The 18,400-nt window shown below is 38.9% G+C and overlaps 1 protein-coding gene across 2 annotated transcripts in view; it reads left to right on the forward strand.

The window, feature by feature from the left end:
* The window catches only part of LOC139698643 (uncharacterized), a 212,860-nt gene that overhangs the window by 154,736 nt on the left and 39,724 nt on the right, over window positions 1–18,400 (forward strand). For both annotated transcript variants that reach the window (XM_071597499.1, XM_071597498.1), the window contains exon 2: window positions 2,792–2,921. In XM_071597499.1, the coding sequence (XP_071453600.1) occupies window positions 2,792–2,921 (130 nt within the window). The remainder of the gene's footprint in view (window positions 1–2,791; window positions 2,922–18,400) is intronic.

The raw sequence follows: 18,400 nt of genomic DNA on the forward strand, positions 1-18,400 counted from the left end.
GGAAAATTCCTTTTATATGAGCTCAATCTCTTCATTTGCACAAGATTTTTTTTCCCTTTCGCATGGGCAACAGGTATGATTCGTAGTCACAGTATGTATGACTAAGTGTTTGAGCGTTGGGTCGTGCTTGGCTTCACTTCAACTGTACCTAATAAATTCTGTGGTGAAAGTAGGTCGGTCGGTCATGCCGTAAGTTTATGCATTGTTTGTCGATAAGAGAGTCCGCTGTGCTAGAGAGGGCCCTGCAATTTTGCATGCTGCATCACTGTGAAAATCACACGGTATATTCAACCAGAGATTATATATATATATATATATATATATATATATATATATATATATATAATTTACATTGTCCATTACGTATATGTGGTTTTTCTGTTACCTAACTGTAAAAAACTGAACATACTGAACTCATTATTCATGATGACAGATACAACTTCAGGCTTAACTCAACGAAACCTTCTGCATGATGAATGAAAAGAATGGCTGCTTCCTTAACAGTTAATCTAATTACTAACAAATATTTCGATACTTGACCAACGTAATCTCTATGCATTCTTTTAATATAGGAGCCCCCTGGGTAGAAATATAACCTCTTTCTTCATACTGATTAAATATCACATTTTTACAGTCTGCCCATCAGTAAAATGCAGCCATAGTTCCACCAAAGAGATTTGATCGAGCATTGCCTTAGTGTTTTCAATGTTTGCGAGTAAATTTCCATATGCAGCTAATTCCCATTGTATGAGTATCCTCATCTTTGATTTCTAACTGCGTTGGACCATATTTAATTGTATGCATATCAATATAAAACTTAAGTATTCAGCGTGGAACAGGTGAATAGATGTAATGTTCATCTCAAAATTATCGAATAATGAGAACAACTGAAGAATTGAGGAATTTAATTTGAATAAGGTACTTGCTTTCTTGTAATACTTCGTCCTTTGACCCAGTCGAGCTACTACATATAAAAGAGGTGAAGACTTGTTTCCAAATTTAACCCAGGGAATGAACTGCCAATTAAAAAACCTTTTAAAATTTCAACCCGAACAACACACTTAAAAAAACCTAGCAGTCTTTGAAGTATTTCTCAAATTCCACAATAATAACATAAGTACGGCGAATTTGCATGAGATTGCATACTTTAGGCATATTAAATACAGTCCATATTAAACGATTTTGTAATTTTCTTGATGATGCCGCAAATCGGTGAAACGCGTTGTACCTTAACATAAAGTCTATGAAATATTACAAACTCATTTAATATGGACATCAAACAATGCCAAGAAGTGAATCCTGGAAGTGTAAAGTATATATTAAATGCTATCTATTGTTAACGCGCACTGTTCCACAACAAATATCGGCAAGATCTAAAATATCATTCGGTTGATGCGAGTAACTGTTATTCTCTCTCTCTCTCTCTCTCTCTCTCTCTCTATATATATATATATATATATATATATATATATATATATATATATATATATATATCTCTATATATATATATATATATATATAGATAGATAGATACGAAGCAATGGCCTCATTTTCCCATGAGGCCATTGCTTCGTACTTTTTAGATTAAACTGGGGATATCACTCGTCACCAAGGGGTAATAATATTTTTGACAATGGTCGTAAGAGCCAAATGATCAGTTTCATAGTTTTTCCTCCGTAAATTTCTATTTCATCAGGAAATTACAAAATTTCCGTAATTTCAGAATCAATGTTGGTGATGAACTATACGATCTTACTTCCTTGGGGTCCTCTGCGAATACTCTAATATTTTATGATTCCTTTAGGAAAACGATGAGATTCAATAAATGAAAACGTAAATTTTTAAATCATTGTAATCAGAATGTAAATTTCACATATATGTTTATTCATTTGTATTTATGGTTAATGGTGCTAAAAATAATAAATTCACATTTCAATGTCTCTAAATACCAAGAGTTGATCTCGGCGCAAAAAATCTCGATAACTGAAAAAAAGACTTTATTTGTTACCCAATGCGATGCAGTCACTCGCGCAACAGGTATTTTTATGGAGGGTAAATCAAAGCACCGAAATCGCAGTATTAATCGTAAAACTTTAAATCAAAGATGAAACACGAGCCTGGCCAAGACATTAAATAATATACTTATGTCTTTGCGAAACACCTTCATAAAAAAAATGTTGGGAAATCAGCCAGTAATATTTGATTTTCAGCTATGATCATTGATGAAAATCGAAGTATATAAATTATCACAAGATGATCTCGACGCGTTATGTAAGATTAGAGCTTGTGACACGCTATTTTATACACACATTCAAATAGGGTTATCACAGACTTATATAGAACACCATAAGTTCAAAATGGAATACGAACTGCCCGTTGAGTTTTCAAAAGAATTGAAGCACCCATATATTTTACTCAAATTTTTTTTTGAAAAATATTAATTGCTTGAAGCAAGTTTATTACTCCATTTCTTAACTCCAGACCAACATCAAAACAACTGAAGAGAATTGGAACTGGATTTTTTGAGCTGGTAAATTCATTCATTAAGCTTCGTATACGCATATATATATTCAATAATGGCATTGATTAAATCTAGCAAAGGTCTACTCGTCTGAGATTTTAAAAAATATTAAGTTGACAAAAAATTAATGAATTTATTTCCAATGAATTTTCTAAATGGTAGAGAAATAATTCCTATATAATTTAAAATTCACTCTGCTTTACTTGTTATGTACATTACGAAATCACCAATTGCAAACGTGGTACATCTAAGTGGTCTTCATTCTTCCAGCTGGAGCCGAAGCAGCCGACGAACACATGGGTCCATCCAGTGAAGGAGACACAGCGCCAGAGGCGACCCTAACGGAAGCTGGAGGAAATGAGCACGCGCAGTATCACTCTCATATTCCTCCCGGATTCAGGTGAATATCACAATTGACAACATTACAATAAAATTCTTATTGTAAAATTGCCATAATCTCCCATGGATACTGGATTTTAAGGTCGTTCTCTCTTGATACGCAACGAATTGAAAGATTAACTAGAGAGTATGATCGGAAACCACTTTCTCATTGGCGCATGTTTATTGAGTAAAAACTGACTTCTACCCCGGAACACTTGAAGGTGAGATGATCCATAACTGCGTTCGTTGGGTCTGCCAATTAGATCACTTTTTCTATCCGGCAAACAAACAAACACGTGAAAACCTCGCAGGAAGCAATGCTTGGTGAATAAATTAGCTGGATATGGTGAAAGTTCCACGGAGGGACTTCCAACGAAATAACTCGAGATTCCTTTGGCTTTTATTACATATCCTCAGAAATTCCGTCAGAATTCACAGGGCGCCGGGTCTCCTCAGGTCAATGTAACCTTAAGGAAATAGGAACTGGGTTATCTCTTTTGTAGAAGGAAAAGTCATTCTTTTCCTCCTGCGACATGCAGGACTGAGGACGATGTTTTTTTTTATATTTTCCTAGAAGTGAAGAAAGCTCCTCAAGTATGCAAATCATAGATCTGCAAATGGTCAAAACATTTCTTTTACGACCATCTTTTTCTTAAAAAAAATCATTTTTAACAATGAATACATTTTTAGGATATACTACATAATAACTTGTAAATCACGCCAGGGTTAGAAAAACTACGAAGTTCTAAAAAAGGGTATTACTATTAAGTCAGAAACCTTTAAGAAGTTGAAAGCTATAAGCTTAAATCCATATCATATTTCCTTTTAACGATGCTATCAAAGATTTTTCATGGTTATTTTTTAAAAAATCCTATGCGATTGCTTTCTTCCTTTCATTTTTTTAAGAAATCCAGAATGAGACAGTCAAACTGGTTACGGCGATACCAAGGGCGTAAAAATATTAAAATAGTTACCCTTTCATGTACGCAGTTACGCATAAGACGTCGACCCCTTGCCAGAGGTCTGATCTATATGGAAAACATGTATAGCGTTGGGACCACTCCCCAGAGAAAAAACTACACGGTAATGAAGCCACTGAACCCTGCCCGATTTTCCCGTCAAAAATACCTAGGCATAAAAGCGGCCGTAAACTTTTGTCCCACTTCTTTTGAGAAATTTTCGCCCCCACTCTTTTTCACGCAAACCCTTTTCCACACGCATTAAACTAAAGGTCGCTGGATTCCAAAGGACACTGTGGCTCTAATGGTGCTCTTACAGAAGATGAATATTCTACGATAATATCACCTTAGCCAATTTTGTTTCCTTACCATAGCATTTTCAAAGGGAAGAGATATTGCTAACTGCTGGATCCGCAATGATAATTTTTTATCGCAGAAAACAGAGACCACTTTAATAACACAGTGATTATTCTTATTTTAATGCTTAGAATTTGGTTCTAAAAATGCCTTCATCAAAACTTCCTTATCTGAAAATTAGCAGGCCTATACAATGAAGCGTTGAAATATGCTTACATTCTTTCAAAAAATTGTGACAACTCCTCACTTTTCCTGCTTTCACCCACTATTCCCAAACTGCCATTTCTTAAACAATAGTATACTTCGGTGCAGTTTAGATCCGTTTTCACCAAAGAATAAAATAAGAAAGAAAGAAAAAAATAAGAAAGAATGAAATAATTAAAAATAAATAAAGACGATAAAAAATAAAATACACGTCATAGTTAATATCAAAGGTACACCGTATAATAATTCACATGAAAAAATGCAAATCCGCGTTATTTTGTGCATTCTGTGATACGCTCTTAAATTAATTTTTGACACACGTGCTATTGATTCCGATGGTTTATGAAAGTGATATTCAGTACGAGTAATCATGAATATGAGGCTATTCTACCCTAAGCACATTAAATATCTTTTTTTTGGGATTAATATTTTGAGCCTTCAATAATTTAATTGATCGAAAGATTAAAAATCAAAAAAGAAGCATTTTTATACTCAAGATATTCGCGATAAAAATCCACCAGGAATAATTTTTGAATTGTTTCGTCAAAATATTAACGTGTTATAGTTTGCACACTCCGAAAATAAATGTGTTTCCTCAAAAGGTCCTCTTCGTTTTTTTGCGTGATGTATGAGATTCCAGAAAGAGTAAAAAAAATCATTCAAAAAAGAAGCATTGATTCAGCTCATGATGCTTTTCATTGGAGGCCATATATTACTGGTTTGATGAAGGGAATATCTTCTATATCCATGATTCTCCGTCAACTAACTTTATTGGTCCGCAGCGGTATCATAATTGCAATAGGGATGATGACCTTTTCATTTGACAAGAATCCTTCCATGAGCTCTGTGAAATAATTCCCAACTTCGGAGCATATAAAATAGTCAAATGAACCATCGCAGTCGATGACACGCTATTTCCATCGGCAGCCCGCGCTACTCTCACCTCCTTATAATCACGTCGCACTTCCTCAACATTTCGAAGGATCGCGAACTGAGAAGCCTGGAAATATTTCAGCTTGTTCTTTCCCCCTTTTTATCGCCTTGTGCACGCAAATTTCCCGCTCCGCATAGGTATTTATTTTCGACCGCACTCGAATTTATTAGTTTTCGTTTTTGTTGTCCCTCGTCATCCGTAAGCATTCAAATTTTTCCCACAAAGATGAACAAGAGAAAAAAAAAAGAGGCCCGGGATCCTTTTTGATTAGAGAAGATGCTCGTTGAGAAGGAATCTCCCCTTTTTTCGTGGGGATGATAAAAATCAGCCTCTCTGAGATAAAAATACATCCCTTGTGAAGAGTGGGGACGGTGGCAAAAAAAAGTATATTTTTCCACCATCCTCGAATCGGAGAGCGTTGAACTTCAACGTAATTTCTTTTGAGAACAGCAAAAACCTATCGTGGCACCAAGAGGCGTCGCGTCGGTGCCTAGAATCCCTCGCATCACCAAAAGTCAACTCAAATAAAAATAGATGAAGAAAGCGATCGTTTTGCTTCTCAAAAGGACTCTTTCTCTCCTTCTCCATCCCTTCTTCCTACCCCCACCCACTCTTTCTCTCTCTCTTTCCTCCTCCCAATCTTCCACCCTCTTCTTCTCCCTACCTTTTTTTATCACCCGTACATATCACGTCGCCTCCAAGGGGCCACCACGCGATGAGGGAGAAGGGAGAATCGATAAATCGAAGTCACCGTATTTTTTCGCTGTTGTTTTTTTTGGGAGTGGGTGGGAAAGTCGAGTATTCCGGCATTAGATGGAGGCAGTCATGGATGGCTCAGAAGAGGTTAAGGTGGGAAATACGCGGGCATGTGGGTAGGGCGTGGGTGAGGACTTCGGAAAGATGCACGAAGAAGAGGGATTTGAAGCTTTTCACGCCACATATCTCCTTCTTTGAAGGTTTGGATTCTCGCAGAGGTGAGAGGGTGTATGATTCACAGCCCAAGGTGGGCAATGGAACAGGACGCCGGCAGGTGCGAGAGATAATAGAAGGTTAACGCCTTAACGAGGCAACTGATGCATTATTTAACCACATTCCTCAATGCACTAAGGACATGGCGTTGCTCTTTTCTGAGATTCTTGAAAGTAATTCGGTACCTCCAAGGTTAGGTGAGTTTCCCTAACCCGCAATACCACATAGTGACCCAAATCACTCGAAGAGTTGGCCAAAAATATAGTTCTCATATAATGCAAGACTGTACAGGCACGAGGGTAAGTCAATAAATAAGTCGCAAACGTGAGCAAGACAAACGCAGGAGCTGTGACAAATGCTTGAATCGGAACGCTTGAATCATCCACCGTACAGTCCCGACTTAGCCCCTAGTGATTTTCATCTGTTCTAACCCATAAAAATCATTTAGGTGGGCGACGTCTTGAAAATAACGATGCCGAAGTGCAAGGGGTTACGCGTTGGCTGCGACAGCAAACAAAAGACTTACTTGCTGCCGGCTAGCAACGACTTGTAAAGGGAGTGTGTGTCTGAATGTACGGGGAGAATATGTAGAAAAGTGAAATGAATTTCAGGAAGTTACTTTGATTAATGTTGCCTCTATCCACTTTTGCGAATTATTTATTAACTTAACCTTTAATACGAACGGGTCGGCACTCTTGCGTATGATATGAAAAACAGAATATTCTAGAGGGATGGTTGCAGGAGGGTTATGGCGTTGATGGACCAGCCGTTCATGGGCAATTGGACTTTCTAGTGGTTCCCAAGAGTTTGGATGACTTGGGTATCTAGTATCGTCCCGGAATCCTCGGCGCCCCACATAACTTGGGAACACTTGGCGTAACGGAAGAATGTGAAGCCCTCGAGAAAACCATATGGCATCCTCCCTTTACCAACAACTTGTGATGCTTACGACAACACAAATAATTAAAAACTGAGAATAATATCGAAATAGAGGGCAACCAAGATCTCCGGTTTAATTAGATCTTTCCCTTACAAGCCTAAAATAAAATATCTTTCTTATCATAAGTTTCTTTTATATTCGCCGACTGCTCAAACTCAAAAGGATGTAATTTCAGATTCAACGAATGAACGTTGGTTTTTAAGCAAGCAATGCAATTATTGGTGAATATGATTTCAAATTAGTGTGGTATTTTATGCAGTTTTTCACTCTAAGCATGATTTCGTTCCATGAAGTAAATCCACAGAGTGAGATACCTAGAACTACTTTAACATTCTTTAATAGCATACATTTCTATGCAAACCTTTGTTTTATATTATTTTCTGAAGACAGACTAATAGACGGAAAAAAACGAGTCCCGTTCGTACTCCCTTTGGATAAGAAAACGTGGGCGATTTCTGTAAAACCTTTCATCTACATCTACATAATACCCCGCAAGCCGCCGCAAGGGCGTGTGGCGGGGGTTGTTAGGTCGCCACCCGTAAAAGAAAACAAAACCACATTCAAAACCAACACATACATGCAAACCCTTACCCAGAGTGGCGCATAAATTCATGCAAAATCCTTTCATTTTACACGCATGCAAATACATATAATAGGCTGATGGGCTATAGGGCATTAGAATTAAACTTTCACTAATCGAAAAAAACTTTTTTCACCACAAGAAAAAGAAGAGAGGCACGGAAAATGGATGCAGAGCATATTGACTGCCGATTGGGTGTTGAAGACTGATAGACGGGAGAATGTTATGTAAGCGAGGAGGATGCACGATGTGATAGGATAGGGATGTTGGATGGAATGAAGAGAGGAAGGAAGTAAGGAGAGTTGAAGAGGGGCCTATTGCACTGCTGGATGTCAGGTTGTATTTTGTTAGGAGAGACAAGGGAATCGTCACTGTACCGTTTCCTTTGCCTGTGTCCTTCCAAAGCCTAAGCCTAACACCCCAAACACCCGTCGAAAGGGCGACTCATTGGGTAGGGCATAAAAAAGGCCGGAAACGAAGCTGGGACGATCCCAAATGCTCGATTTTTAGTGTTTTGTTCGGAAATATTTCCAAAAAAAAGAATTATTTTTCCGAATTCTTTTTCTCTTGTGCCTAATTGTACTGATTTTATGGAGCAGTTTTCCCAAGAGTATGCAATTGTTTTGGAGAGCACCTAAGTTCACAATCCAGCCGTCTTAAATTGATAGTCATGAAAAAATTTATCCGTAGAAAATTGACCCAAAAAAACGTGTATAACACCTAAATTCTAGAATAAAGGGATCGAGTCTCGTCTCGACAACGTCCCAAAACCAAAAATCACGGAGGACAACTGAGAGCGCACGAATTTTTATCTCGATCGCATTGGGCGTAAGAACCAATGGCAGACAACACAAAGGAAATAAAGCTTTCATGTTTTGTTCTCTCATGCGAAATGTGAGGTTATATTTATAAATCTGGTACACGTGATGACTCTCTTGACTGATGTAGATTTTCATACATATTTTACTCATCAATTCCAGTTTAGAGATTGAGTTTGGGTGTACTTGGCTTTTTTAGGTGTAAATTTGGCTGTTCATAGTCAAGCAGTGGTTCAGCCACTGTCTCACAAAATTTTGAAGTACAAAATAGCAAATACGAGCATAATTCTCAGAATTCACAGCTTTCAATTACAACTATGTCCTAGTGTGAATGACTTATATTTCCAGAGTAATTAGATTTATCGTGATAACATATTATGGAGTTAAAGCACACATAGCTAAAACATGGTGCATGGCCATATGAAATAACAGTGTCTAGTGTGTATTATGAGGCATGTATGTAAATGCTTATTATTGAGGAAAAACGAGAGGAATGAGGAGAAAGAGGATTGAGTGAGGGACAGGATAAGGAATGAAAAAAGAAAACCATGCTCACTAAATGGCCAATTTTTAGGAGCCAACGTTTGAAAGAGTTACCATTGTCGTCTCTTATATCCTATTCCATCCTACTGTCTTTCCAATACTCCTTCTCCAGACTTACCGCCCTTTTTTCTCAGTCATTGGCCATTAAATTCACACCTCATAAACTATCACGCTTCAATATTAAATAGCTTGCTTTATCTATGCATCTATATCTACATCTATACCCTGCGAACCACCTAAAAGGTGTGTGGTAGGGGGTACAACACCAGGAGGACAGGGTAAGGGATGACGGGGTTAGGGTTTTTCAAATGGACGGGGAAAGGTGGGGGAAACCTGCGAAAAAAAATATATACATATATATAATAGAACTAAAATATATACATACATATAATAAAAACACATGAAAAGAACACTCACACGTTATTTCTTGATTATTTCGACGGAATTAAGCTCCGTCTTCATCGGAAGAAGCAGAAGTACTGACTACTGAAGTATTACGGAAGAAACAGAAATATTGAGTGCTTCTGTTTCTTCCGATGAAGACGGAGCTAAATTCCGCCTAAATTATCAAGAAATAACGTATGAGTGTTTTTTCCATGTGTTTTTATATTATTTTTTGCGGTCCAAGTTTTTTATTCAACACTTTCGTGTTGAATAAAATATATATATATATATATATATATATATATATACATACATATATATATATATACGAGGCTCGTATATATATATATATATATATATAAATTGTACGGAAAAACTCACACGAGCGGCACAATAATGGGCTGACACAATATAACACAAATAGAAAATAATAGCAACACTTAAAAGAACATACACACTTGAAGAAGGCCTCTGAGAGGGCCGAAAGCTCGATCAATTTACCGTGTGAGTGTTCTTTTCAGTGTTACTATTATTTTGTATTTGTGTTATATTGTGTCAGCCCATTATATATATATATATACATATACATATATATATATATGTATTTATATATATATAAACAATAAATTGAGGCGGGTAACAAATAAAGCAAAAGAAGCATGGTGGAAGACGCAGTGCGAGGATATGGAAAGTCTGCAGAGGAAGGGTGAAATCAGTGCGCTGTACAGCAAAGTTAAATCTTTATCGGGAAGTAAGAAAGGGAGATCAACGACAGCAGTTAGAGATAAGGCGAGTAAGGTAATAGTTGACGCGGGAAAGATCCAAGAGAGATGGAAGGAATATATAGAAGAACTGTATAGTAAAGAGCTTAGACCAAAAAATCTAGACATAGAAAAGGAACATGACGTAGAGGAAGATAGCCTAGGTCCAGGCATACTAGACAATGAGATAGAAAGGGCATTAAGGGAGATGAAACTAAATAAGGCCGTGGGGGTGGATAACATTCCCGGGGAACTTTTAAAAGGCTTAAAAAATGTGGGAGGAAGAGGCTATATGGGCTGATTCGTAGCATTTATGAGGAAGGAATCTGGCCGGAAGACTTTGTGAGAACAGTTTTAGTTCCTATTCCGAAAAAGGTAGAGGCTACATCATGTGAGGACTATAGGACAATAAGTTTGATATCCCACGCAGCTAAAGTTGTTCTCAGGATCATAAACAAAAGGATAGAGAGTAGGGCAAATGATTACTTAGGATGTGATCAGTTTGGGTTTAGGAAGGGGAGAGGTACGCGTGATACCATTGCAGTAATGAGATTATTAATCGAGAGGAATATAGAACACAACCAGGAGGTATTTGCCTGTTTCATAGATTTCGAAAAAGCGTTTGATAGAGTGAATTGGGAACAACTAATGAGTATATTGCAGAAAATAGGAATAGATTGGAGGGAAAGGAGGCTAATCCGCAACCTGTACATGTCTCAGACTGCTCAGGTAAGAGTGGGGAACGGGGAGTCCGGTTGGGCAGTGTTAGGAAGAGGTGTAAGGCAGGGTTGCCCATTATCACCGTTGCCGTTCAACCTGTATGCAGAGGAAATGATTAAAGAGGCATGGGAAGAACTGGAGGTAGGAATGAAAGTGGGCGGGGAATTCGTAAAATCAGTTAGATTTGTTGATGACCAAGCTTTGGTTTGTCAGTCAGCCAAGGGGCTGCAAGCATTGCTTAGTGAATTGGAAATTCATTGCGAGAGGTATGGGATGAGAATCAATATTAATAAAACAAAGGTTATGCGATTTTCTAGAAAGAAAAAGGCTAAGCTTAATATTAAAATAGGAGAGCAAAAACTAGAGCAGGTAGAACAGTTTACGTATCTCGGCAGTGTTTTGGACCAACACGGTCAAAGTAGTTGGGACGTAAGGAGAAGAATTGCGCTAGGCAAAGAGGCTTTCACAAGGAGGAGGGAGTTAATGACGGGGACGTTGAGTAAGGATGTTAAGAAAAGACTCGTCAAAACTTTGATATGGAGCGTAGCTATGCACCGCGCGGAAACGTGGTCATTGAAGCAGGAGGATAGACGTAGACTGGAGGCTTTTGAAATGTGGGTGTGGAGAAGAATGGAGAAGGCAAATGGACAGAGAAGAAAACAAACGAAGAAGTACTTGGTATGGTGGGCGAAGAGAGGGGTTTGTTGGGAGGAGTCCTTTGGAGGCAGGAAGAGTGGCTGAAGGGGGTATTGACCGGCAGCGGGATGTTGAAGACTGTGATAGAGGGGAGAATGTTGGGAAAAGGAGGAAAGGGAAGGAACAGGGTAGGGATGTTGGACGGGATGAATGGAGGAAGAAAGTACTCAGAGATGAAGAGGGACCTGATGTAGAGTAGGATGTTGTGTTTTGCTAGGGGCCACAAATTATTTAATACATATATATCCTCGTATAACCATGCGCAGTCCCTACCTTGTAGGCTAATACTTATTGTGTCGAACTGACTCCTGGGGGATGTCAATTACAAGCATTCCGGTATCTTATTTTTCTTGGAAAAAACGGTATTTTAAACCGGTCAGTCCTGCAGTCTATCTTTCTACTCTTATATTCGTGATCCCTCCGCCCGCAATACGTTGGGGTTAGTATTATGTTCTTGATGTCATCGGAAAAGAACCCATTTCTTTAAATGTTATTAATAAGTTTAATCTGTATTTCAAACGCCGCTGTGTACATATTATTTTGTAGATATTCTCTCAGAAATAATATAAAAAATGAAAATAGTTAATCAGTTATTCTATGATATCAATTAGGACAAAGACTCTCCCCATCTGATGGATTTCATCTACCGTGGAGCACCTGTTTCTTTTAACCATGCCTTACCGGAGAAAGTATGGCTCCCATCAATGTGCACATATCCTTCCATGAGTTATTAACCGCCTGGTGACGCCGCGTTCGCGCGTCAAACGTGAGATTTTCGAATACCTTACACGCATCGAGTAGCATCTGACGAGTGGGACTAACTGGGGCAAGGAGGGAAAAAAAGGCCCAAAGTTCGAGAGGTGAGTTTGAAGAGGGGAGGAAGATAGGCGTGCTCACTCGTATGCGTCAGCCCCGAACCTTTGGCCTCTCTCATCTGGGCCCTCATCATTAGCACCAAGAGCAGCACATGCACCCTTTTTCCTCACCCCTAAACCCCCACCGCCAGCCCCATCTCGAGGGCAGGGGGGTTGGGGTTGGCTCCGTGGAAGGACGCGATTCGTGCCGAGGGGATGGATGAGGTGCTCTCGGAAGCATGAGAAAGGAGAAGAGGGGTGGGCACACAGGGGGTGTGTGGGGGGGAGGCGCACTCACGGGCTCTCTCGTACGGGGGACTTGGCGCAGGAGTTCGTGTCGAGGCATATTACTGGGAGCCGAAGGTGTCTGGAGGGCGGGGGACGCGAAGGAAGGCACTGGCGGCGGGCCGCGGAGTCGCGCCCATAGTGAGACCCTTCCCCTGGCCTAGCGGTCCCGAGGCCTCGATGGCTGTGTTCAGAACGAAGGGAAAGATCGCACGCCCCCACCACAAATGTCAAAGGTTGCTGGGAGCGAATGAAAAGAGAGATAGTGAAAACACCAAGATAAAACGTTAAATCTTCCGGGAAAGCGTATCGTCAAGACAATGTTACGCCAGCCGCCATTGCGATCTCTACTGCAAAAAGACGTTCGGGACTCGTTTTATTTCTTTCAAGGCGCCAGTTCTGTTTCCTGACTTTTAGTTCTTCAGGCTTTTGAATTTGTTTGCCGGTGGATCATTTCTTTCTCCGTAGAGGAATAAAATCGATGCCCCAATTTTTTCCTCTCTCCACTCAAATCTTATTTTTAGCGCCAATTTAAAATAATTGTTTACACGTCACTTTTGAGAAACAAGGTAAAAGGATATGTCACTCTACTTCTCGTCCGGGTCTCTTAAAACGTATTTTCCGAATCGCACTTCACGACCAGAACAAGTTCTTCGGGAGGAAGCAATTAGATGAGCTCTTTCTCCTTAAATCTTTTTTTCAATAGAATCGATCATTTTACCAAACAGAGGAAAAAGTATACGAATAAATTTAATTTTCGCGTGGATAACCTCGACATGCGAACGAAAAGTTCACGTGCAATGGCCAATTTAAAAACAATTCGAGGATCTAATGGCTGCCCGCGCCTCTGAAGCATGCAATCAATACCACTGGGAGTTGATGCAACGACCCGTGTCATTCCCACTGCTGGAATCAAACCTGGAGCTCCGTTCCTGGAATGCCACTCTGCACTTTCTGTGATTCCACTTGAATGACACCAATCTCCTCGAGTGAATTTTCCGTCGATTGACATTCCTTTAGAAAACAAGAAATCACAGGGGACCGTATCGGGAGGGAAGGGTTCAGGGTACCACAGTCCGTGCATTGATTCTGAGAGTTATTACGAGTAAATATCCCCAATCACGAGTAGATGATACACAGTACTCGCACCGATTCTCAATTTCGTGAAATTATTTTCCTATCACGCTAACAGGCACAGAAGTATAAAAATACGAGATCGGTTAGGTATAGTCTTTCACTCGCCTTGTGTATCATTGGGAGAGTGAAAATAACACTTGGACTCAATTTTCGTGTGCCAGAAATCAATTCACACTTGTATCAAAATATGCTTACCATAAATACGAATGTTGGAAATGACATAAATGCATTGGGTTGGATAATGACCAAATACGTACGTATGAGTTGGTGAAACCAGAGTTGCCCTCCCTGAAGTACGAGCCCTCGTAGATCCTTGCAGCATTGGAGCAGGGAGCTTTGTACCTGTATATCCGTGTCGATTTTGATATTTAAGAAGATTCATCGGTGCACCCTGATGGATCACTGCCATTTCGTTTTCTGCAAAAAAAAGCTGTCCCAAAAAAATAGCAGACAGAGCCTATTAAATTCTCATGTCTTGGGGCCAAAACCTATTCCGCGTGCATCACTTCCCGTGGCATCCCTGTTTCTCCTGCAGTGGGGTTACTTCGAGAGAATCTGGAAACGCGCACCTCAGGGTACGCCCACGATGCCACAAATGTTGAATGGTACGTCGAAGATACGCCGTCAGTAGTTCGCCGAACACACCCCGCCACATGCCCTTGCGATAGCTTGAGGGGTATCGTGCAGATGTAAATGTAAATTTAGGTCATCGGGAGGACTTGATCTCCATTCGTTCCGCTGAAAAATTCGAATTCGTCGGCAGAAATTCTGGAGACTTTTGAAGCCTTCACAAATCTAGTTACACCTATAACGTTTGTATCATTTCCAGGCTTAAATATTTCTTTCGCCACGCTATTAAAACAAACAGCAAAAATTTATGAAGGCATGTCAGGTCTGCCTTTGCTCAGTAATCGCAGAAGGCCACTTAAGATTACTGTATATTGACATCATGAAGAAAACGCACAATAGCACCTATCTCAGTGACTTACTATTTAGTTGTAACCTACTCCTCATTCCCTACCAGCCCACCCATAATCTTGTGAATAGCAGTACCCTCCTAGACCTCTTTATTGTCGACGACATGTCCAAGGTTGAAGAGTATGGACAGCTCCCTGTCTCTTTTTTGTCTGAACACGACCTAGTTTTCATTAAATATAGATTTAAACTGCAAACTTATAAACCTAATTATATGTGTTTTCGTGATTTCAAGAATTTTGATTTGTCCAAATTTGCTGCAGACTCACTTGAAACTAATCTAAGTGAACTTTTCAAAACCCATCTGGTGGATAAAAAAATTAATATCTTCAATACAATACTCATGCAACTCTTTGATACACATGCGCCAAAAAAAGTTATTCAGCCAAAACGTCATCCAGCTCCATGGTTAACCTCCGAAATTAGGAACCTCATGGCCGTTAGGGATCGTCTTCGCCGTAATTTCAGAAGAACTCAACTCCCGAACCTTCAAGAACAATAGAAAGTGGCTCGCAATCATGTGCAGCACCGAATCCGTACCGCTAAACAAAAATACTATGTTTCGTGCTTTTCCGATAAATGGGACATAAAGTCCACTTGGCAGGAGCTGAGGCGCCTCGGACTTGGAAAGCCTAGACGTCCCCCATTCAAAATGAAATTCCCCTTGGATGATTTAAATAGCTACTTTCTCACGTCTGCTTTCAAGGATGAAAATAATGTCGAGGATGGTAACCATTCTACTCAAACCCAAAATAATCTCACTTCATTAGATCATGCATTATTCTCTGACTTTGACGATGGAAGGCTTTATTTCCCCCACTATACACCCGAAATGCTGATAACACAAGTGAAAAGTTTAAAATCAAATTCAACAGGTGTCGATGGAATCAGTGCAAGAATGCTAAACGTTATTCTCCCAGTAGTAATGCCTATGATACTAAACATCTATAACTGTTCACTCAATTACTCTATATTCCCTACCCTGTGGAAATCTGCCCTAGTTCGACCAATAATGAAAATAACAACTCCGAAAGAAATGTCTGACTACCGACCTATTGCACTTCTTTGCTCTATTTCCAAACCTCTCGAGCGAATCGTTCATACGGTTACAGTGGAGCATCTTACGCGGCACAATTTCTTCGATGAGTATCAGTCGGGCTTTCGTAAGCCCTATAGCACTCAGTCGGCTTTGATAAAGGTAACTGATGATATACGCAGATCCATAGACGCAAAAAAGGTAACAGTTTTAGTCCAATTCGATTTGAGCAAGGCTTTTGATTCAGTAGACCACGGCATACTACTGGAACGTATGAGCAAACTCAAGTTCTGTTTTCTGTATCTGTTTTCCAACCTGTCCTATGCGGAGTTCCACAGGGGTCAATTCTCGGGCCTTTATTATTTACTATTTTTATAAAAGAACTAGCTACCATAATAACTCATTGTAAACATCACTTTTATGCTGACGATCTACAGATATATCTTGAGTCCTACCCCTCTGAATTTAACCATGCCATTGACTTGGTCAACAAAGATATCCAACTCATCTGTGAATGGCTGACTGAAAATCGGCTAAATCTAAATCCCAAAAAGACCAAGTCGATAATCTTTGGAAGCACCGCCAATGTACATATGCTGCTCGCAAGTGATCTACCTAAAATAAGTGTTTTAAATATTCAAATTGACTACTCAAATACAGTGAAAAGTATTGAAAAGCTTAGGAGTTTATCTAAGCAGCACCTTAACCTGGCGCGAGCAAGTAAATGCCATTTCTAATAAAGTTCACAAAACTCTTTACACAATGAAGCATTTCAGACACCTAATCCCTATAACGTTACGCCAGAAGCTTGTTCAAACTTTAGTATTACCACATCTCGACTATTGCTCAGTTGTCTACGCTGATGTGAATAAGGAGCTAAGTACCAAATTACAAAGGCTCCAAAATTCTTGTCTACGATTCATCTTTAATATGCGTTTTAATGAACGTGTAACTCCTTACTATAAAATGTTGAATTGGTTAAAACTCGATCAGAGGAGAATGCTTCAAAAGGCCTCACAATTATTTAAAGTTCTGAATTCAAAAACCCCCTCATATTTATATGAAAATTTTATATTCAATTCACTTACGACAAAGAGATCAACCCGCATTACAAAAACATTCCATCTTCCCAAATACCGCACGGCTATATATGAAAAGTCATTCAGTATTTCATCCTGTAATCTATGGAACTCTTTGCCTAATAATGTAAAATTATCCAGCAACACATCCCAATTCAACAGGAAAATGTTTGAATATCTGTCTACCACACTACCAAAATGACCTTATTACTGTTCTATCAGGCTAAATATTTAACTATTGTTCTTTGTATTTGTATGTATGTATTGTACTATATGTTTCGTTCAACTGATGTTAAATTATGTCTTGTTTCACTAGTTTAGAACCAGTTTCACTCCATAGGTTTCAAAACCTAATGTAACCTGTATTCTGCTCCAAGGGACTTTGCTCACAGAGCAATAAAAATTGTTTATATATATATATATATATATATATATATATATATATATATATATATATATATATATATATATATATATATATATTTCAAGTACCATACGCGCCAGCACCAAACTATCTAGTAATACTTAGCGGCGAAAGTAGTGTGCATACACTACTCAGTATGAGCTCGTTAGGTTAAGTATTACCGAGAAAAAATACTTTGATGCCTTACTTTTTGGTAGCAGGAATATTTGTACGAGCTAAGGAATAATTTCACAAGATATGATATGCATCTTAAACATGAACTTATTAAAATATGCGCAATTTATCCGACTTTTCATATTTTCTTATGGACGTCAAAATGTAGAACATGTTTATAATGTAAGTAATGCATTTTGGAACTTTTTGAAATCAGTCACAATTTTACGTAAAACTATTAATGTAAATATTGCCCTTATCTGGTTGATGGTAAGTTATGGAAAAATATGTTAACATGAATCGAACATGGCCACATTTAGTCAATAGAACTTGGTAAAACCCGCAATTGGGCTTAACAGGTTCTGAGCGTGATGTGATGCCAATTTCTCATGCGTCGCACTGGAAACCAAATGTTTCCCTTAGACACGCTATTCTTTAATCTCTCAGTTATCAACATAAATTCAAATATATTACTAAGCGTGTGATGACACGTATGGAATAATGGATTGTCTAATAATAATTAATAAAGTGACATTCGACATACCTAAGAGCCTATCCTACATCACGAATATGTTAGAAGGAAGATATACGCGACAAATATGTGGGAGATGTGGCAAATACATTAAAAGTAAGAGGAGATGCACGATGGGAGCATAGAAGTTATTCCTTAGTCCTTTTTCTCCTTCAAAA

Source organism: Hetaerina americana, unplaced genomic scaffold (genome assembly GCF_022747635.1).
Source record: "Hetaerina americana unplaced genomic scaffold, ioHetAmer1.1.p SCAF_9, whole genome shotgun sequence".
Taxonomy (NCBI): domain Eukaryota; kingdom Metazoa; phylum Arthropoda; class Insecta; order Odonata; family Calopterygidae; genus Hetaerina; species Hetaerina americana.